This window comes from Rhipicephalus sanguineus, chromosome 3 (genome assembly GCF_013339695.2).
Source record: "Rhipicephalus sanguineus isolate Rsan-2018 chromosome 3, BIME_Rsan_1.4, whole genome shotgun sequence".
Classification (NCBI taxonomy): domain Eukaryota; kingdom Metazoa; phylum Arthropoda; class Arachnida; order Ixodida; family Ixodidae; genus Rhipicephalus; species Rhipicephalus sanguineus.
Window position 1 is genome coordinate 134639358 of NC_051178.1, and position 22921 is coordinate 134662278.

At 45.4% G+C, this 22921-nt stretch overlaps 1 protein-coding gene across 1 annotated transcript in view; it reads right to left on the minus strand.

Annotated features, from left to right (window-relative positions):
- Window positions 1-22921, minus strand: part of LOC119385877 (E3 SUMO-protein ligase RanBP2-like) — a 113761-nt gene that overhangs the window by 75204 nt on the left and 15636 nt on the right. The window contains 8 exon segments of the mRNA XM_049414142.1: window positions 4326-4640; window positions 5109-5229; window positions 9345-9598; window positions 9698-9804; window positions 16863-16992; window positions 17808-17890; window positions 18779-18956; window positions 22504-22636. Of these exon segments, the coding sequence (XP_049270099.1) occupies window positions 4326-4640; window positions 5109-5229; window positions 9345-9598; window positions 9698-9804; window positions 16863-16992; window positions 17808-17890; window positions 18779-18956; window positions 22504-22636 (1321 nt within the window).

Consider the following 22921-nt stretch of genomic DNA (forward strand, 5'->3'; position numbering starts at 1 on the left):
GGCATATCCGTCCGTAGTGTCATGGACGACGGACGGAATGCGTGAATACGCGGCGCGTTGTCAAATCATGTGCCGTTCATTGCGGAATACTTTGATGAACTCCGTTTGGATCCACTATAAATGACCACGCTCACGCCTCCTTTCTCCCGTTTACATGAACACTCTAAGAAAAGATCGAGTAAAAAGGGCGTCTTTTTGTCCCACAACAATAATCGTCATCTGGCTTGCTTGCGTTTCCTTTCTTGAAAACTCGGCGATGGCCACTTTCCTGCCAAGAATGCTATGTCACGCTGATAGCGCGCATGTCATTCGTGACCGGAAAGTGCCGGTAGCGCGGCGATAGTGCAAGGAAAGGAAGGCAAAATAAATTACGATTATTGTTGTGGGACAAAAAGACGCCCTTTTTACTCGATCTTTTCTTAGAGTGAACTTTGAGACTTAACTTATTTTGACGCCAATTGATTCTCAGAGCCGCATGCAATAAGTAACGCGATTCATTATTGGGGAATTTCGGCATCTAAGCCAATGGTATTGTTATATTTTACCTCTGTTTATCATCTCCTTGATATGTAACATGCATTATAAAGTACTAACAAAAGGAACTGAAATCCATATGCTACGAATACACTGCCTCTCTTTTTTATGCAGTAAATTCAGTCGGTTTGTACTGCCCCCATAGCAAAATAATGCAATGGTGGAACTAAACTTCAAAAATTTTTTTCTTGACTAAAACAAAAACTACTTCGATTAAACTTTCTGTGGACGAAGGTGTTGTAATTCTCAATCGTATGCGCTTTTCCACTTATTTTTTCTTGGACCACCTCAGGGTGCTACAGATGTCTGAACATAGGCGAATGTAGCGTTTTCTCCAAGTTCAGTATTTTATTTTAGAGCCTGTGCGCCGCACACAGGCAAAACAAAAACTTTAGAAGATAGTACGTTTTATGGAGAGTTCTATAAAAATAATTGATGTATTTGGTCTACAATCGTCTTTTGTAAAAAAATTCCCGAAAACGCAGCAACTTACTCAATTTTACCTACGCGCCAAGGAGTGAAAAATATAAAGCTACTCTAAGCAACTGTCCTATAATAAAAGTTCAATGCTCTAAAAACACAAAAAAGCAAGTTTCGAATGAATGCGTGAAACGGTTCATTTATAGCGAATTTTTCTTTCGTACCTGGTTTTCCACCATATAAAGAAGTTCAAATGGCGCTCACGTGCCCGAAAAATTTTTGCCGCTCAAAATATTTTTGGAAAATACTGTAGAACTAATGTCTATATGTGTGTAATTTTCTCAGATTTTTTCAGAGAAATCGATTTTTGTCGAGCGCCCAGACTGGGACAGTTGGCATGGAATGACCCATATATAATGTCGGAAAAATAAACCGGAAGAAAATAAGGTTCCAAAGCACGCCACCGGGATTTGAACCTGCGACCCCTTGCTCCGCAGCACACTGCGTTAGATAATTCGGCCATGCGCCATCCGTTCTTTAGAATACAAACGGCGAGCTATTTATATACACCATTTGCCGCTGGCGGTACGCAGAGCTCGGAGGTGCTTCAGAGTGTGCAGTATCACACGAGAGATTGCCCGAAGGGCGCACTTTAAAGGGCCCCTCACCAGGTTTGACAATTTTGAGCTGACGAGCGCAATCCATGCACTAGGCGTTCACCATTACGTCTGCCAAAATTTGCAACACTACGCGCCGCGTAAATGGGTCAAATTTCAAGCTGAACGCTGCTTGCCCTTCTTCTCGCGTCCACGCGCCCAGAGAATGAGGGGATGACGTGCATGAGAGAATGGCCCTACGTAGATGGTAGTGCTGTGACGTCGCTCCTCTACGTAGACGAGTGTGCTCTGACGTCGCCAACAGTAGCACGTGACATTGCGAAATTATTTGACACGACGCGTAGTTTTTGTAATTTGTTGCTTGAATGGATGAATAAAACTTGAGAGCAATAATAAAACACACAAACGGAATGTGTGCGTTTTTTTTTTAATTTTTACTGCGAATCGCAGCGAGATTCGAGACTAATCTACCTCCGTTTCGCACGCGTTCGTGTTCTCGCGCTTTGCGCATCATGCAGACGCCACCCTTTACAACGAAACTAATTTTCTACTGCGTTCCAGCGCTCATTAGGCTCATTTATCCTCCCGCGTCTAACTAGATGTTCATGCGGCACACCGCTAGTCTCGCGTCCGTACAAATGTTGCAGCTTTCGTGCTCAGTAATAGGCTGAAAGCCAAGTGATCGGCGAGGGCGCATTCGGCATAACTTGCAGAGATGAAGCGCAAAGAACGCCGCCACAACACCGCTCGCGTCTCGGGGGCTCGGGCTGGTTCGGGCGCGTCATGCGCTCGTGACATTCTGTGCGTATGACGTGTTCATGCGTATGCGTTATGTGATCCTTCCGCTTGCGTGCCGAAGAGGGCAGGGAAGGGATTTGGGTTGCGAAGGCTACGCGGGGCGAGCGGCGAGGGTTTGCAGCTCGCCTCCTCGCATCATGGTTTCACGCCGCTACAAATTATTGTTTTTCTCAGCTTCTAACCGACCGATTAGAAAAATTCTTGCGGCATAATGCTCTTTATTGGGCTTGCAACAACTTGCAATGTCTAACTAAAATTCGTTAGGTCACCTGGTGAGGGGCCCTTTAATGCAACGCTCCAAGATTTTGCTTCAGTTTGAAAACCACCCTTGAGATGCACACTAGAAGTGGCCCATTTCTGTACCAACTCTCGATGTGGAACGCTGGGTAAAAAATGCCTCGAACACCACCGTGCAGCAAGAGACGCGGAGGGGTCACTCCATGCGCTGCACTTTTCAAGAAAAAAGAAATATCTAAAGAGTGTTGGGTTGAAGCGCACTCTTAGAAGTAACAACTGTGACAGTTGTTTGTTCACGCTCAGCCTGTGTGTACCTGTGCGTTCATTTCGAGTGTCCTTCCTGTGTTTTGAGCAGCGTGCTGCCATTGTCGAGCTGTGACCGTTGTTAGTTCGCACTCCTCCTGTGTGCACTCTTTTCGTGCGTCCTTTGCGCTTGAGCAGCGCGCTGCAAATATCGAGCTGCTTGCCGTTCTTCGTCTGACATTCTAATTTGTTGCTATCGCATTCATTGCTTCACCCTTGCGCGAAACTGACTTTTTTTCCATGTTTTGGCAACACTGTCTCATTAAACTTCCCGAAACTTATTATGTGAGGCTCCCCGACTCCCTTAGAAGCTAATGTAATTCACTTGACAAATAAGTAATTACTGTATACAGCCAAGTCTAATGCCCCCATCGAATTTTCGTCACGAAAAAGACCTGTTTATTCCTTCACTGCCACTCTTTACCAATGTTGGACCACAACATTTCACCTTCCGTTCTGTCCAGGACATTGGAAATTCCACATTTCTTGCATGACTTCATGACCATGCTTGCTAGGATTCAGAGCCAGGCTCCAACCACCTACCTTGCGATTTCATCAACAGATGCAAGCTTCAGCCTATTGCTGGCTGTGAAGGTGTGGCATTCGCTCGTTAGCCACTCACTATAGACTGTTCACACGTGGTCCTTCACAGGCTTAATGATCACAGTCATGTGCTCCACTCGGAGCTGCCTCACAATATCAGCCAGGTCATTTTCGTGGTTTTTTGCCAGTTGCGAACGCATGTTTCTGACACGCCGCAATGTCAGGCTGCCTCACTGCTGCTGCTCTCTTCCGCACAGAGAATGACTTCATGCTTAAGGCTATTCTCATAGCAAGCAACAACACACCTTCAAGGCCACTGTATCCATTCAACAATATATCCTCTGGGGCAAAATACTGTGTGGGTTTAATTGCACAAAGAGAATGAAAAAAAGGCAGTGCAGCACCCCTGCAACACAATCAAATGAAACAAATCGTGGTACCATGTTTGCCAGCAACAAGTGAACTGCTACCCCCACATAATGGCAATGACGATGGGCTGTGATGGGGCCAGATTCGGTTTGTACCATGTTCTAGCATTTGTGCCGCTGACCTTAGCAGTTGTTCAAAGCACTCCTTTTACATGTACACATTTTCACGGAGGCCTCCTTCTACTCGCATGTAGCCTTCACTTTTATTTTTCATGTTGTTTCCAAAACTATGCAACCTGTATTGTATTTGCCATTTCGTTGATAAACTGCCCATCTTATACTAAAATGCATGTTGATGCCTATTTCTGAATGCTTTTGCTATTATTTACCGGTACTGAAGCCGTCCTTGCCCATGCATATTCTTTTCACAAGTGCAACCCCCCTCACACCATTATGCCCATGTAGAGCCTGCGAGGTATTCTAAATAAAAATGTGGCCAACTTACGAGGGCAGTGTAGAATGCAGCCTGTGCAGTAGTCAATTGCGACAGCATCTCAGCGGCCTCATCCAGACAGCCCGCATTCATAGCACGTACAGCCAGGAACATCTTGGCCTCCTGCTTGAGGGCTCTTGTCTCCTGTGGGCCACTCAACGTCACAGCGCCGGCTGGCACACAAAACAGCCGGCGCGATGCCGACAATGGGCTGCTGGGGCTGCCAGACTTTTCCAGCATAGAGATGACAACTTCCCAATAGTGTGCCGCCCGGTCTTCGAGAGCCTTAGACTCCTCCTCCAGGCCATCAGCACGCATGGATGAGGACTGCATATCAGAGCCACCACCACCACACCGTTATGATGAAATGTGTGCCCTAGTTCCAAGATTTTAATTTGAACACACACAGAAGCTGGGGCATGATCTCATAATGGTTAGAAAAAGTGAACTGTCAGCCAGCCAATTATCCTACCAAGTGAAGTTTGGCTAGTTGTCTTGTTTCTAATAGCAACATTCATGACAAAGCACAAGCCCCCCAAAATTTGATATACTGCAAGGCACCTGAATTCAGTAGCAGTGATATACAAAGGCTACATGTTATGTTCCATTACGAGACTTGTGATGTACAATGCATTTATTAATCAGATCTTAATGCGAACATAAAATCTGCAACGCTTCCAATTGTTCATGACAAACCTTCTGCATTTACAAACAAATTAAACATTGCCATGCCACATAGAGCCAGCGTTACACAGTGCATTCCAGATTGCCGGAACACAATGCTTTGATACATACCCTGTTTGCAAATGTCCTAGCCAAACGAACAACCAGGGTAAGGTCCATGCCATGGTTTCCAATTCCACGGATTACTTCAAGTCCTCTCTGTAGAAGGCGCCTGTAGTCGGCCATTTTGTCCCTGGGCAAAAAGATAGAAAAAAGAAAAAAGAAACAGGCCATTATTTTTACTTTCATAAGTGAGATTCCACAGCAAACATATAGTAACTGCAAACACTGCCAAAATAACACTGAAACTGTGAAAGGTATACATGAAGGACGTCATTGATTCCAAAGCAAATATTATTAGAAAAGAAAAAAATTGCGTGCAGTTTGCACTAAGTTGCGCAAAGTTTGGCACAGCGAAGCACGGACCCGTCGCCACTCGTACCCCCCTCGTCAACCGACACGTCTAGCTTCAAGATGCGCAACTTCCTCCTCGGGAGTACGTAGCCAGGCTATGCACTAAAGAGCGGAGGTTACGCACGATAGTCTCCGTCGGTGGGCGTGGCTTAGCTACTGCACATGCGCGGCTTGGTCAGGTGGTGCGGTATCTGGTTGCTAGATGCAGCGATGCTTGCTACCTCTTTCTTTCTTTTTCTCTCTCTCTACTTCTTTCTCTTTTACTGATGTTCTTTCTGTCTCTCTTTTTCTTTCTGCCCTTCTTCCTGTTTCTCTCTTTCTCATTCTTTCTGTGCTACGCTTTACTCTCTACCCTTCTCCTTTCCCTCCTCCTCACCATCACACTTCTCCTCCTCATGCTCACTTCTCTGTCCCACCCTTTTGCTACACTATACTATACAAGGCTATGCTATGCTCTGCTAGCGTGCCTGGATAGCCGAGTGGTTAGGACGCTCCGCTTCAGATCGAGGGTACGCGGGTTCGAATCCCACCTCGTGAAGATTTTTTTTTCGGCAAGAATTGTTCTCTTTTTCTTTCTTTACAGCTTTCTTTCCATCTCTCCGTTTGTTTGTTTCTTCCTTTCTCTCTCTGTACCCGTTCTCAGGTAGCCGCACAGTGGCACATACCCGTTAAGATGATGATAGTTTTCTGCGATCGACTCGCAAGGAACAATTTGCTAAACAGCTTCGCTGTTAAAATATAAACAAGGGGCCATGCTTTAAGATTAGACAGAGACATGCTTTTTTTATACCAACAGGTACCCTGTACAGCCTTAATGCCGAAATACCAGCCATACTACACAATGCATAACATTTTCACATAACAGGCAGCCTTGATTAAATATTCAGGGCTAGTTAAACCTGAATAATGCATGAAGAGTAACATGTATGCACACAGGCATAAAATTGAAGTTTCGGTGCCTTTACTAAATTTGGGATAGTACATGTAAGCATTGCCTCTGGCGTGCGTGTATTGACTTAAAGGTACACTAAATGCAAACATTAGGTCAACGTGGATTGTTGAAATAATGTTTCAGACACCTCGTAGCGGTTGTTTGCTGCCATGGAAATAGTATGAAAGAAAATCAGGTTTTAGTGGCCCACATATCGTTAGCCAATTCAAGCTGTCCGCCTCCGAGAATGACCTTGTTGGTAGCATTGTTGGTAGCATTCGGTATGTCCGCCCTTTACTGACCGACACTCGGCCCAGCGAAGACAGCCCAGCCAAAACGGAACCTGTGTTGTTCTCAAGGGTAACGTCAACAAGTTTTTTTTGCCATGAATCAAACTGAAATGCACAGACGCATTTTATTCCATCTTGTATTCACTGCAATGTTCTTTTCTATCGTGAATCGTTTGAGTGCTAGAAATTACACGTCAGCAGTCTCTTGTTCCTGAATGTCCTGCTGACATAAATTGTGCCCTACACTTGCCTTAATTTTTCTATTAAAATCCCACTGTCCACGCCACAAAGTTTGACAGGTCATAAGCAGGAAGTTGAACAGAAGCTTAAACCGCACATCAGCAGAGCATATTTACTAGAGCTGTGCGAATAGCAAAATTTTGGGTGCGAAGCGAATTCGAATAATAAAGATTGAGTGCGAATCGAATCGAATAATTTTCGAATAATTTTCGAATATTTCTCAAACATTTTTCGAATAATTCGAAGTGAAATTACAGAAAAAGTGGCAGAGAATCCCTAAGCATGTTCTTGTGATATGAAAGTGTTTCTTTTTGCTAGGTTGATGAAGCACTGGTGGGGTGGTGTTTCATAGTTGTCTTATCAAGAATGAGGCAATGTAGAGGCCAAATCCTATTTATGTACATGATTTGGTGCAACCAAGGTGTTGCCGACAACACTTTACACGTGTTAGGCAAAGATGCCATTTCCTCAGCCTCTCCTCCTCTTTCAACTTCTGTGGAAGCCCAACTGATGTGGCGGACAAGGGTGTGCTCCCTTCAAGTCCGGAGTTCCAAATCTGCCTCGTAGACGTCGATATATAAGAACATCTGAAATTTTGGATGTTAAAAAGCTTCGGCTTCCGATTTTTCTGACTTCCTGCCCAAATTTCAGGTTCGAAACAGCATTAATTGAGCCCCCACCTCTGCCACATCTTTCATCTCCATGTTGGAACCAGCGTTTTCTTGAGTTAATACATTTGCGACCGTAGCAGAGCTTGAAAGGCAGCTTTGCTGCAATACCGGGGTGTGATGAGGTGAAGCATACTGAAAATCTAGGGACCACTTCCAATTGGACGTTGACTGTGTCTTGGCAAAGTTCGACCATAACGGAGCTTGAAAGGCAGCTTTGCCGCAATACGAGAGTGTAATGAGGTGAAGCATATTGAAATTCTGAAGGGTCACTTTCAATCGGACATTGACTGTATTTGTTTTTGGGAAGTTCGAATAGGTCGAATAGTAAAATTCCAGTGCGAATCGAATCAAATAGCAAACACTATTTGAAAAATATTCGGAATTTCAAATATTCGCACACCCCTAATATTTACCCATTTCTGATGGGCACATTTTTTCTGCAAGAACTGCGACAGAATTCTGATGTTGCGACATTTCTTTGAAATGCCAAAGCCTGGTGTAGGGGACATTAAAAAGAGATGCACAACCCTCAACATAAATACGATTTGACGCAGTGCACGTCTCGGACATCAGCTGACACTAAACGCTGACAGAAGAGCGAAAAGTATCAAGATGACGTTAAAGGGACACTAAAGTGACAACGCATCAATTTAGAAGGACCAATTATTTTTTGGAAACTCTACTGCCCTTAATTTCACCGTCACAGGTTTATTATTAGGAAGAGAAAACAAAAGTCAAAGTCTGATTTTGAAATCTCGCGTTGAAATCTACACATGAACGTCGACATGATGTCACAAATTTCAAAGTATCTTTGTATTTTGACCTCATTGGCTCAACAAAATTTGCTGAAACTTCGTACTTGAAGTCTCTGGCCACTCCACGTGACAATATACTTTATTCTCACCAACTAAGAACTATATGGAAGCAATAGTAGACATCCTTACAAATCTATAACGTCATGGCAAATGGTGTGGGAACTGGTGGTGTCATCACCTGCAAATACTTTTTCTGCATTTTTTCACTTACAAAGCACCTCCTTGCGGTAAGGTATTTGCTTTTCGTATAGTGAAGGCTTAAAGGGGCCCTGCAACATTTTTCCAAGTAGCCATGGAATAAGCTCACCTAAAGGAGCTTATCACCTCACAAATTAACCTCCGCAAAAATTTTGAGAATCCGCCCAGTACAAGCGGAGTTACAAAGATCTGTCGCACGCTGTAATTGCTTTCTCTCTTCTCGACGAAAGCGCCGGAAGCTAAGCAGGGAGGGATGGCATGGGAGAAGAAGGTACGTCACGCGCGCCTCATGACCTTGAGAGCTTTTTCTTTTTTTCCTTCAAACGCGTGCTGTACTTTCAGTGTGATCATGCACGCGCGCAGGCAAGTCGCGGCCTCCCGCAGCAGCCGCAGTAACTACCGAGTACACCATGTTCAAATCCGCCAATGGCATGGAAATTTAGTCAATTACGCAGTGATTTTGAGTAAATAGCATCATTTGCTGAGAGAAGAGGAAGTGATTTTTAGCCAACTTTCAGAATTTATTGTAAGTAAGTCCAATATGATTCTAAACAAATGATGGTGCAGGTCCCGATAATAAAAACAAGAAACTGCATACATACAGAGTGAAATTATGACGGATGCAAAAGAAGAGGCGTGTGCCTGAGAGGTTCTACTTTTAACACTAGATATAGACCACACAGGGTTAGCACATGTAACACGACAGGGTAATACAACTCTGGCTCCAACCGTGCTTTCTTCACGCTCACCTGGCAGTGCTGGTGTGTAGTCGGTAGGCAGCATTCCACCACTCGGCTTGAGGACCCGTGCATAGCTGCACACCCACGTGAGGAGGAAGTGCCAAGGGCCCCTGTGAGGGACGCATAGCCTTCCGGCCCAGCGATTGAGCTGCACAGTACCGCGTTGCCTCCAGGAACGCCAACGTATCCATTTGGCTCAATGTCTCCGCTGCCCCGGAGTTAAATGCGTGAGGCTCTCGCTGTAGCCTTTCAAACACTCGCACCTGGACAGACAAAAGGCAGTGCAACATGGTGGCGGTCAAAGGCATGTTCCAAACCATCCTGATGCTTTTGCAAAAATTGGTTAACTTTAGGAGACTCACCTCGAAGAAGTGCTCAGTGCCCTTAGACTTTTTGTCTTGTATTGAACTCCAGTGCAAGGCCAGCCAGACCAGATGGTTAAGAGATGAAGGATGCAGCCATTGCGACTCTGCACAATGATTTATTACAAACTTAAAACATAACAGTACCCAACAAAACAACAGGAATGCAAACACATACCTGTGCCCAACTCCAACCACCATGTACTTTTGTTTGTTGCAACCACGGTTTTGCAAGTAATGCAACAAATTTGGAGACCAACCAACCCTAGCCTCAAAAACAGACACAGGCATGCGTAGAAGAGAGAGGGGAGAAACCATCCCATTTGTGGGCATTATTCGCACTCAAACGCACATGCATTTACAAGCGGAACAACAAACCCTTCACCCTTGCTCAAAACTAAACCCCATTCTTTTATCAGTACAAAATTCCTACGCACTTGGTAAGCAGATAAGTGCATACACATCAAATCATGTGGTTTCATTGACCTCAAGTCCACGGAGCTCGCTGCTCATTAATTTACACCCTGTGGACAATGAAAAGTGCTTAAATAGAGAATGTGTGTGTTGGTGGAAAAGGGGAATAGGCTCAGGAAAGAAAGAACTAGGCACACGCATACATCACCTTTACTCTCTGAAACAGCCATCAATTTATAACTGCTTGATCTTGCAATCGCCAGAACACAGTGTAGTGTACGTTGCTAGATAGCCTCAAACAGCATTTTGGAATCACCACTGTTCAGCTTTGGCCAGAGCTGCATATTTCGTTTCTACTAATGTTGCTCAGCACTTACAACAAGGAATACACTTTGTTGGTATTTTCAGTGCAATCATTAGACTGTTATGGCACAAGCACTGCACAGCTCTACAGGCTTATGTACTTGCAGGTGCTTAATTAACTCTCTGAGGGTCGAATTTCTTCACGTTGTGCAGTTCAAAAATGTTGAATTTTTTATTGCTGAAATAAATTGTGCAGGCGATTCTGTTTAGGAAAGAAATTCTGAAATTTTTTTGTGACCGTAAAGTCACAAAAAAAAATCATTTTTTCGTTTTTGAGCATATCGTTATGAAACTTCCACAGCTTATGCATTTTAATGAGCTGATTTTAAACATGCAATCATTTTTCTAATACAATATACAGTTTTGAAACTATTAAATAGCTTTTGTATAGTTAGGAACAAGATTTATTTGCAAACTGTGAGAGTTATAAAGCAAATCAGCATATCACAATAACCTGAAATGAACACTGTCTGCAGTAAAACAAGAATGGATGTTCTACACCCATTTGAACAAAAGTTATGATACATTGAACATTTGCAAGTGAGCAATGTCAAGCTGCGGGCCAAACTGGGATCAAGCTGGGAATGTTCAGTATACCATAACGTTTGCTCAAATGTGTCTAGAACATCTATTCTTGTTGTACTGCATACAGTATTCATACCAGATTATTGTGATATGCTGATTTGCTTTATAACTCTCACCTTTTAAAAATAAATCTTGCTCCTAACAATATAAATGAAACAACTGGTATTTTAAAAACAGCAAATTGTACGAGAAAAATAATTGCACATTTGAAATCAGGACAAAAAATAGATAAGCTGCAAAAGTTTCATCAAAATCTACTCAAAATAAAGAAATGTGTGTCTGAAGCAACAGCGCCACCGATACCAGCAAAGCACGGAATAGATGACTGCTCTCTCACAAGGAGCATTTGGAAATGATAACGCGGAACACAAAGGCTGTGGCGGAAGAGCAGACGACCCGTCCAGCTTTCTTCGATGCGTGTGCACACGTAAACAATGCGCACATGCATCACCGAATCTCCACCGATACGCAGCCACCATGTACTTTTGAACGATGAACCCAATCGTTCCTAGTTGTGTGCAGCACATTGCATACTAAGCTGACACAGTCATAGACGGGGTGCTTGCTGTACTGTATGCATGCATTTGCCATGAAAGTGTTCGTGATGCCCGCTCCATTCCCGACCGCTCACGGGCACAGCAATGGCGATCTGCTTTCGTTCGTGAAGGCAATGCATCTGTGCGGCGCATTTAGCGGTTTCGCACAAAGAGGCAGCACGAACCGCGGCACAGCGCATTTGGGTTTTCGCATACCACCACGCTAGGCCACAAGCACTACTGAGCAGTTAGCTGAAGGTGCTTATCAGAAGGGTTGTCAGCGTTTAAGGGGAGATGCGGGTCGAAGACACTTTTTTTTTATTATTCAACCTAGAGCAATGAAACTTGGGGTACTTATAGAGATTTTTATGCTGCTTTCAAATATATATTTCGTTTTCTCGTAAGTTGCACACTTTTTGTTCTGCACCATGACAAATGTGTAAAACATAGGCCTTTTAGCCCCCCTATTGCGATCCTTAAACTTCTATACATTTTGCCAATTAATGCCTCATATTGTTCCATTTGAACTGTAGAGTGCCAAAAACTATCCAGAAAGTGCATAGAAAATATTTGCTAGACGTGAAAAATTCAAACATGGGAAATCCATTATTATGCCGACCCTGGCAAATGTTTACTTGCGAATTTTCTAATATGCATAAATAATATTGAGATTTGGGGGAGATAACTGCACTTCTTGCACCTTAGAGAAAATTCGCGCTAAATTTCATGCAGATCCGAACACCAAAAGTACCAAAAACAAGAGGGGCACGCTGAAAAAGTTGCCGAAAAGTGTGTTTGGAGAAAAACGAATTTTAAAGTTAAAATTGGATGTTTATTTATGAAACAGGTAACAAAATCCGATCAAAATTGCACACAAAAGAGGTAAATTGTTCTTCTAGTAGCCACTGCCACTAAAATGAGCCAGCGCCAAAAGTTTCTCCTTCACAGCTCTATCGAGCAGCGTAGCTATTGCGCGAGCTCCCGCTGCCGTAGGTTCTGCTTGCGATCGGTCCGTCACTCGCTGCCCCTACGCTGGCCTCCTCGCTCGAAGCAACTCGCCGCAACGTATACGTCATCGAAAGAATACTTTTGGGGCGCTCGCTGTTCTCGCATTGTAGTTCCAGAAATGACGCCTTTGCGTTTGTAAGCTGGTTCCCGGACGCATATTCCTGAACGGTGACACGTTGGACACACTGCACCGATCACGGGGATGTTCAATGCTGTTATGTTAGCGATCAAGGAAGACTCTTTCTACTGTGATTTTTCTTCGTCATCGAAGAGTCCGATCTTCTCTTTGAGAGGCGCTGACATACTTGAACGCCGCGGCAAACTCGTCGGAAGCATCTCCGTCACCGTCGCTAGGCCTCGCAGCAGCAGACGCACTTGCCGTTCGGCGAGTGTTCGGCTTCAATTTGCGCCGGCGTCCTCAAAGTTTGTTCACCGAGCGATACTTCACTGGCCGGTGACTGCGCTTGCTACGGTTCTCTTCGTCCATGATGAAAATAAATACGTGAGAGAAACGTTCAGCTGCGCAGCTCGATGAAACACGGACCCTGCAAGCAGGCTTCACAACACGCAAGGCGTGCAGCGGCCAATGGCGGTCCCCGATCCGTACCACGTGATTCAAAAGCCAGTCGCAGCGCTCGAAAAGCGCGGCAAAAGCATGGTTTCTTCATGATTTCTTGCGCTTTTGTAGCGCGGGAAACCATGGTTACTTGAAGATCTCCTCATGCGATCCCCAATGGCGAGCGGCCGCGCGTTATTGGCCATGAGGCGCTAGAAGACGTCACACTTTCGGTCAAGATTAACAGCCACCTTGTGCTCTTTAGAAGCAAATTTAACGCATTTTCAGCTGAGTTTCGACTTTGATTTTTATTTTCGAAACAGTAGAGACATTAATCTTAACAAAACAGGTGAAAACAAAAAAATCGATAATTTTTTAAAAAACTGGCGTTTTTCGACCCGCATCTCCCCTTAAGGGGGGACGTGCCTTTCGGAACGAACTTTCTTGTTTCTGGTTAGATCTTGATGAAAATTGGCACAAAGACTAAAAATGACCTCATAATGCTTACATAAAAATTTCAAGATGATATCACGAAAACTTTCTGAGAAACAAATAATTTCATTACTGGACCTCGTGGAGCGGCTGGAGAGTTTAACAAATGACATAAAAAGTTGATAAACACTGTGTGCAGAGGCAAATGTATGCTGAAGGGGGCTGCGTTTTCAAAATAATTTTTTTGCAACACTAAAAATTGTAGTTCATGTTTTCTCCACTGATACTTCAATGAGCACATTTGCACTACAAACAAGAAACCCTACCAAAAATTTTTAAAAGACTAAATTAAAAAAATAAGAACGCAGCCCCCTGAAGCAGAGTCCAAGGAGCATTACAAAAAAAACAGAATCAAAATCTGTCAAGTAGTTGCGAAGGTACCTGCTCCACGGGCTGAGCAACATGCCAAAAAAAACAGTATTGAGAAACGAGGTTCAAAGTTTTGCGTCACGTTTACATGCCTAATAGGCACCAGGGTTGTAGTCCTTAGTGTCCTTTGCAGTGCGGTGTCACTTGGACATCTGACCTTTAGCCTGATGAGCTTTCGCAGCCTTTTTTTTCCGCATGGCATCTTTTTCGGCTGCTCTACGAAGTGCATGGCGTCCAGGTTGGAGACCAAGAGATGCAAATTGGGTGTAGGCATGGAGGTCTTGTGGTGAATTCCCCTATGTGATACATTCATCACAGACCAAAAATCGCTGAGCGCAGCTGATCCCTTTCCAATCGTTTTTATAGCTTGCATGGCCCGAATATTGACTTCAAATAACTTGCTGTTTTCCATTCGCGGCGACGACCACGCATTTTTCGCGTCCGCGCCGCAAGTAGTGCAGGTGAGCATCATCTTTACCGCTAACCTGTGCTTAGTTCCGTGCTTAGTCCCGGCTCTTTGCACTGCGGGCACAGGGCACTGCCAAACTGACCATTCAGGTCCGCGCGTTGTACGAGCAAAAACTTATCTTCGTCTTCCGAGTGACATCTCGCGCTCCGTCGCAGACACTGCTCTTAGGGACTCCTGAACAGCCGCGGCGCGTTCACGAGATGTCTCCGCTGACACGAAACGAGGCTGTAATCGGGCCCGAATCGTGCTACTGGTGGTGCTGGTAGACGGCCTCGCAACCTCGCGCGAAGTACTTGGCTGAGCATCCGCGATGTCTACATCCTTGGCGAAGTGCTTGGCTGAGCATCCGCGATGTCTACATCCTCGCGCGAAATGCTTGGCTGAGCATCCGCGATGTCTACATCCTCGCGCGAAATGCTTGGCTGAGCATCCGCGATGTCTACATCTTCGCGCGAAGTGCTTGGCTGAGCATCCGCGATGTCTACATCCTCGCGCGAAGTGCTAGGCTTAGCATCCGCGATGTCTGCAGCCTGCGCGGAACGACGAACGGATGTTTCCTCCGACGGCACAAAGCACTGTTTCGTCGATACTCGCGGACGATGCTCCGTGCGTGCTTGTGCTCAGCTGCGAGTCCTCGTCGTGCCGCACGCCGTCGTCGCTGCTCGCAGAAGTCGCCGGACTGAATTTCTTTTTCACGATCGGCGGCTTCGGCTTACGCGCACCAAATCGCTGCGCAGTCTTGCGTTTCTTCTTGAACGATCGCCGGTCCATGATCGCATGCAGGAACCGCGTTGCGCCAAACTGGACAACTTTTTCTCCTTTCACGAGCGCCGGTCTTATCACAGCGCGATGCGATCTCGAAACCACGCCGCGGCGAGTTGAAAACACACGCAGTAAGCGGCCCGTCAGCGCTGTCGGCGCATAGAGCAGACGACCTTTGCGCCGATTGCTACAAGCGACCGCACGGGCAACCAATGCGGAGCCGCCGTACAGTCACGTGACGCGCGTCGCCAATCGGAAACTGTCGTGATACCTTTAAACTTTGGCTTGCTGTGCGCTTGCTCTTGTCTGGTTCAGCCGGCCGAGGCGGCAAATTTGAAACGGAAGAATCGCGCTATCCGTAGAGACAAAGATGGCGGCGCTAGGTTACGTGGATGCGGAGATATCGCGGCTCGAAAACGCCGTTTTTTCGCAATTTCCGTGAAATTCATCGCCACCCTAGCTTCGATAAACATTTTTTACGTCATTTCTACGCCGTTTTCAGGGACGAAACTTCGAAATTAGATAGAAAAGGGGTCACAGAATGTGAAAATGAGATTTTCAAAAAATCGATTTTTTGGCCAAATTTCGCGATGCCAAAGCCGCGTCCCCCCTTAAGCCATACTGGTGCATTTGCTGCCTGCCGCCATCACGCCTCCAGTGCTTATCCGTAAAGACATCGCTGCACTGCGCCGTGACAGTGGCCCCTTCAAATTTTCGATATGCTTCACCCCATGACACTTAACATTGCGCAAAGCTGCCTTTCGGACCCTGCTATGGCCGCAAACAGATTGAGTCGCAAAAGCGCTGGTTCGAACCTACGAGATGACAGACGCGGCAGAGCTGGGGGCTTTAACTGCTGCCGTTTCGGGCCTGAAATTTGGGCACGAAGTCCAAAAATATCAGACGCCGAAGAGCTTCAACATCTGAAATTTCAGATGTTCTTATAGATTGATGTCTATGGAGGCAGATTAGGAACTCCCGACTCGAAGGGAGCACACCCTTGTCCGCCACATCAGTTAGGCCTCCACAGAAGTTGAAGGAGGAGGAGAAAGCTGAGGAAACAGCATCATTTCCTTTCATGTGTAAAACGTTGTCGACACCACATTGGTTGCACCAAATCATGTAAATAAATACAGTTCGGCCTCTGCATTGCCTCATTCTTGATAAGACAACTAGGGAACACCACCCCTTCAGCGCTTCGCCTACCTAGCCAAAAGAAATGCTTTCATGTTCCTATTTTAAGAATAAGCTTAGAGATCCTGTGCAATTTTTTTCTGTAATTTCCCTTCGAAGTATTCAAAAAATATTAGATTTGATTTGCACTCAAACTTTATTATTCGAATTCGCTTCGCACCCAGAATTTTGCTATTTGTACAGCTCTAAAATAAACCATAAGCTCAAAAATTCTATCATTCTAAGTTTTTTTGGTGAACAGATTTAAAATGCACATACGATATTCTGTATATGACTCCCTTCTTTAGGGTGCTGGCCTCTCTCACAACTTCCTGAAGGCTTTTGGTGCAAACATTCGAAAGTACAACACACAATGCTTATTTTCGAAGTCCTCTCAGCCAACCCACCACAATGGAATCTACAAAATTTGATTCTCACCTTGATCATGCTCCTGAAGAGCCGCAATGGTCGGAAACTCAAAGGCACATTTGACAAGGGTTGGGTCATGGAGAAACCACGACGCGGTGCCTTCTCCATCAAAAAGGCTCCTGTAGATTTTCTTTCGCACCTAACAACAGAACAAACAACGGCATTGGGCACGTGTTAAACGACACACTTTCCCATACGTCAGTTGCCTTAGACAAAAGTGTGAATGCTGAAAATCCAAATGACATAACCCTGCTACAACCTTCAATCTTGAAAAAACCATGCAAACCCGTCACGCGATTTCTCTGTATTTTCCCACATATTAAGGAGCATGCATATAGAAATCATGCAAGATGACAAGTGTGGCAAACATTAATAGCGTTTTTGTTCAGTGCCATGTGTTCAACTTGCAAGAGACCACCGACAACTGAAAAACTCAGTAGAATACACTTGACTCTGCCCTTCGTGCTTGACGTGATCACTCTTATCTGATTAGCCACAAGTGCTTGTGAATTCACTGAAACGAACTGTTCACAAGTACTCAGTTCAATGTAGAAACCTTTGTATGACGACACATGCTTCAATGCCACAGACCTTTTGGCAATTTTCTATGGTTTTTCTGGAGAATTTGAAAGCAACCCATCACTAATGTAATTTGAACAAAGCTAGTTTCGGCACAGAGGTACAACATAATAACGAAGTGACTGTAATAGCGCTTTTCGTAGAAAAGTGCACCAGGAATTTAGTTCTGGGGCACTGGTTCTGGAAATCTTGAATTTCCAGATAACTGGAAATTCAAGATTTCCAGTACCCCAAAATTTGAATTCACAAGCTCTCACAGCTGTGCTTCAGCTTTTCATACTCGTTATGATGAAGTGCATAGGCATTAAAACACACAATTAGTGTAATGAGAGACACGGCCCACAGATAAGCATTAATCAACAAAGGATGACCAACCTCAGGTGTGCATGCTTCCTGCTTGAGATCAGACAGCCAACGAGACTTGCTTTCGACTTCACAGAGAACATGCACAATGTGACCTGTGCATAAAAGAAAAAGTAGATGAAAGTGTTTCCAAATCCGCAATGTTAAAGGGGCCCCGCAACACTTTTTTTTAGCATGGTCAGAAAATGCTGCCGATCGGTAGTCGAAGCTACTGAGAACACGTGAGCCAAATATTATAGCGCAGCATGCGGCCTGGAATTTACAATTAATTCTCAGTCAGCTAGAAATCGCTCCCTCTTCTCTCGACAAATGATGCTACAAACCCAAAGTCAATGGCCATTGGCTGATTTGAGAATTGCAAGCTACATAGTTTCCGCCGCAGCCGTGGGATGCTGCCACGTGCTTACGATCACACTGAAAGTAAGCCGCGTGCTTGAAGACAAAAAGAAGAGAAAAGAATGTGCTCAATGTCAAGTGCTACTAAAACGTGACTTTCATTCAAAATAAGCATTTCCTTGGCACGAAACAAGCACTATGAGGTTTCTGGAACGGTATTTCAACAATACACACGATATAACATTTGCCTTTAGTGTCCCTTTAAAGGCCAGCAGGGCCTGTGCATTGAAGTTCATGACGAGAGTTTTGCTTAACAGTGACGGGTGAGGACGTCAGCCAAGAGGCTTAAGTTTTCGTTACAGAATGCACTCACAGGTTTGTTTGTTTGTTGTTTATGTGTTATATAGTGGGGTCTAACTACATTCGCATTAACTTACAATCATGCAAAATATAGTACATTGGCCTAACATTTTTCAGAAAAGCTGAAAGTTAGAATCTGCAAGTCAGAATTGAGTGGATACACAAATACCAGCAGCAGCTAACTCCACTGGCCTAAGAACAAGCGATTCTGCTAAGTAAGCATTTCAGCTTCCCACCAATGGCAGTGAACCAACCACGGTTTCTCGATAAAAAAAAAAGGCACCAACCAGAAACTGAGAGCCGGTGGTGAGCTCGTAGAAAGACGTGACGATAAAGCCTCTGCCTGGCAGAGTCCAGTGCCAAGAACCACGATTCCTGGGACAAACCAGTTGGAGGACGTAACGAGTACGCACTCAGCAGCATAGCCGCAGCCCAACTACGAGCTTCTTGCCAGTTGTAGTTCTCCTGCAAGTCAACGGGATCAGGTATTCTAGATGCATGAAGGTCAATTATCAGACATCTGTAGCATACCACAAGAGGATTTTGGTACAGCAGACTCCCTTTGGCAAAATTCTGACAAAGCAAGCCAGTAGCAGCTGTGACCTTTGCTTAGCCAGCTACACATCAACTAAACAAAATTGATTCTGGAGCTCGACACGGCAAAACCAGAATACGATAATGAGGGGGGACTCCAGATAAACACAAGCATTCTTTAACTTCGCCCTACATTGCCACACAGACGCCGCGGCTGAGAATAGAACTTGTGCCCTTGTCCTGGCCACTGGTGCATTCAGATGACAGATCGAATCCAGATTTGGAAGGCGGACGGCGTGTCACGTGACCTCACATCAGTGATTCCTCTCGACCGCACGGCTCGCGCACTGATGACCCCAACATATTTTTCACATCGGGATTCTGGCGGCGGAATGCCACAGCTTAGGTGGACAAACAGGCTGGCAACCAGTACGCTATTCTTCTGCTCGAGCCGTACGGCTGTCCTCGCAGTTGATTTCAGCTCTGCTGGCGCTTAGTTCAGTTTATTTCTGGGGTCGTATTCTATGACAATCACCTCTGAGATATCTATCACTTTTAATGAGTGCTGATTGGCAGGTTGGAGAGTATTGGGCAAGTTGTAGCTTTAATCACTGCACACGCAGCATTCTGCGGCCGGCAAAGTGGCGTTGTCGCCGAACGCGGTTGTCTCAGAACACGGCCCGTGTTTGAACACCAATTTTAAGGTCAAGATGCGAACCAAGAGAAAGAAACATAATGTGCAGCAGTGCATTGTGCACTGTCGGTACCTGTTATCTGCAGAAGAAAAAAACAAAGCTGCCGATATCGGCGCATCACTGTATCTTCCCTTCGTACGAGACGCCCCACGCGCAACAGCAGCGAGGTCAATCTTCAGCAGCTCACTGTAACGCAGATTTTTCTTCCCATCCAGCCATTCCGCCAACAACACTGTTCTCACCGAAACAAATTACAGTCCTCAACAATACTCGACAAAGCTAGGCGAGCTACGCGTTCTGTCGGCCTCCATATTTTTAAAGACTTTCAAACCGGTCTGCTGGCAGTGGGCGCAGTTGAGCGCAGAGGCTGCAGTCGAGGGTAATCCGGCACACTAATGCTAGGACACCGTCCGTCGTGTGGATGTGCCTGCTGGCGGATGATCCGCGGATTAGCCGCCCGCGTCCACGACAAATCCGGATTCAGTCCGTCGTCTAAATGCACCATAAGCGACTACAGCAGGTAGCACCTACCTAAGAAACCGTTTGAAAGGGTACTGACAAAATTTCGTGGCCAAGATAGCCTGTGGGATCGATTCCCGTGAACATGCGTGTATCATCTGCAAAATATCAACAGCGAATATAGCGTGGAAGGTATTTTATATGAATTTCGAAGTTCGTGTACACAATCCAGCGCTATACGCCGCACCTTGCGACATTGACGCCCTTGAAAGTGACTTGACAGTGACCCCCTACTTCCCCCACACGTCACCATGCTGCAGGCGATACAACAAGTTATGATGACGTCATAGTGGCCATTTCTCCTTTGCCGTGCTTGCGCCAGCAGACTATTTTTACGCGTTGAAAGTTTTGTGTTTGGCAACAATGCTTTCCAGTTTCCTGTTCGAAAGGACTTCTTGATTGCCCTGTGCTGGCTTGGCTGCGGACCGCGCGGAAGTGCATCACAGTTCTGTGTGCTGATGTGGTTGAGCGTTGCACATGTTAGGTAGTGATAGTTGCAAACGGCGGCTTGTCGTTTTTGGAGATCTCTCAAACCGAAACTTACACTCGTCGGTAATGAAGAGCCTGGAATTAATTATCTGTCCCGCACTGCACCAAACGATGTGTCGTGTTATGACTAACAGGCCCCCAGCAACACATTGTAGCAAAAAAACACGAGGCCAAAATTTTTGTGTCAGTACCCTTTAATAAAACCATGTCAGGGATGTCAGCGGAGCAGGACTAGGAGCAGCAAAATGAATGTTTCAAAGCAGCAAATATGGTATTTTGGAGCAGAAAATAACGATTTAGGAGCAGCAACAAAGCAACAAATTTGTAGTTTTGTAGCAGAGAAAACGAATTTTGGAGCAGTCGCTACAACAACTTTTGCCACCATTGAAACTTCTGTTCTTCACTGAATGAGGAAGCAAATCAACCCGATTCTCTCTAGCACACTTGCATACCTGCCATCTCACCCGGTTTTCCAGGAAGACCGAGTTCTGACCAATCCTCCAGACTGTACAGGTACCACCATAAATCTCCCAAAAAACACCATTAACTCCACGGTGACAAAGAGTATGATAATAACAAAGGACAGCAGTTCTAAAGCTTTCTGGCCTTGAGGAACCCCAACAGCTTTCCAGAGGAGCATAGGGACCCTTCCATCTCCCCACAAACATAAAGGGAGGGGAGAGGGCCCTTCTGGTTCTGCCTTTAGTCGGAGCAGTTGTACTTCCAAACATTCTTAACACCCCCCCCCAAATTAATTTTGAAACAAACATTCCCAAATTACCAATATCCGAAATATGCTCTTTGAAGTCACCACACTAAATAAACAAAAGGGATGCATTCGAAACAGTATTCTTTCTAGGTGAACAAGAAGAACAATTTAGTAGTTTGGTATAGGAAAAAAGTTGGTTTCAGCACATAGCTTGCTGTCAGTTTGCAGTACGGTAGTGGAACATATCAGTTATGGTGTAGTAGCACCCTCTGTCCATGAAAGAGAGCTGTATGCATGGGCTGGCTCACATTGTCCTTTATAAGAAAAAGTCGCCCGCATCTTCCCATGGGGGGAACTCGAGTAAATGCGTCGCAGAGTGGTGGGGGTATCGTGTGAATGTTGCGTAATTGGGTATGGTTTGGGAATGCTTAATTGTTACACGATGCGCACACCAAGTACAACTTGAACGGCTCCAGCGTGCACGAAGTTCTGGGTCCACAGCTCGCTTCAAACGCTTGCGTTCAGCGTCGTATGCTCGTCTCTTCGCAGCTTTGTCTTCTGCGTTGCTTGCTGTTGTTGAGGCCGACGACGGTGAGGGTGGGGTAACGTTACCTTCAACGAGTGGTGGGACACTGATTGAAGGTACTGTTGCCTACTCGAGTCAAGCAAAGCATCAAGTCAAGCGAAAGCCAAGTAAAGACGCCCTTGACTGAATTCCAAACGCGCGCTCTGCCGCTTATTTACACACCGCCCACGTTCGAGGGAGAGGAGGGAGGGACAGAGAGGAGGGAGGGAGAAGGAGAGGGAGGAAGGGAGGGAGAGGAGAGGATTGCTGCCGGCACGAGACGAGCCGAACATGCGCAGTGGGGGTGTGGACGGCACCGCCGACGCCGCAGGTGCGACTAAGAAATGCTCCGCATTTAAAACAGGTGCATTTTGCCCATGACCTCAGCTAGTCCGTGGTAGTTGATGCAAGAAGTGTGTGGAAGTGCTGATCCCATTTAGCGGAGGCAAAGGCCTTTTTAGTGTACAGCATATACCAATTTCACAACCAGATGCCACACACCTTCCAGGCCCTCTTGAGCAGCAATGTGGCCATGTGCAAGTACAGCTGGCCTGTGACATGATGTAGCACGAAGTCCCAGGCCCCACCACGCGTCCACTTCTTCTTATGGGCCTTATCCAGCAAACCATCCAGCCTGGGCACAAGACAAATTAACACCTTTTAGTATCATGTGCCCACTGAAACACACACTCAAATGATGATGAGAGCAAACAAGTACAGTAGAGTTGTGTTATTTTAAGGGGTGACGCGGCAATGGGAATATTAAATTTGGTCAACATGTTCAATTTTTCAATTTATTATTTTTTTGTGCAATCCAGACACCACCTTTTATGTCATTGTGAAATATTAGATCAAACTAAGCAGTAGAATGCTTTGTTGGGCGCGTTGGTTCATTCTGTAATAGATTGAGCGCAAACGG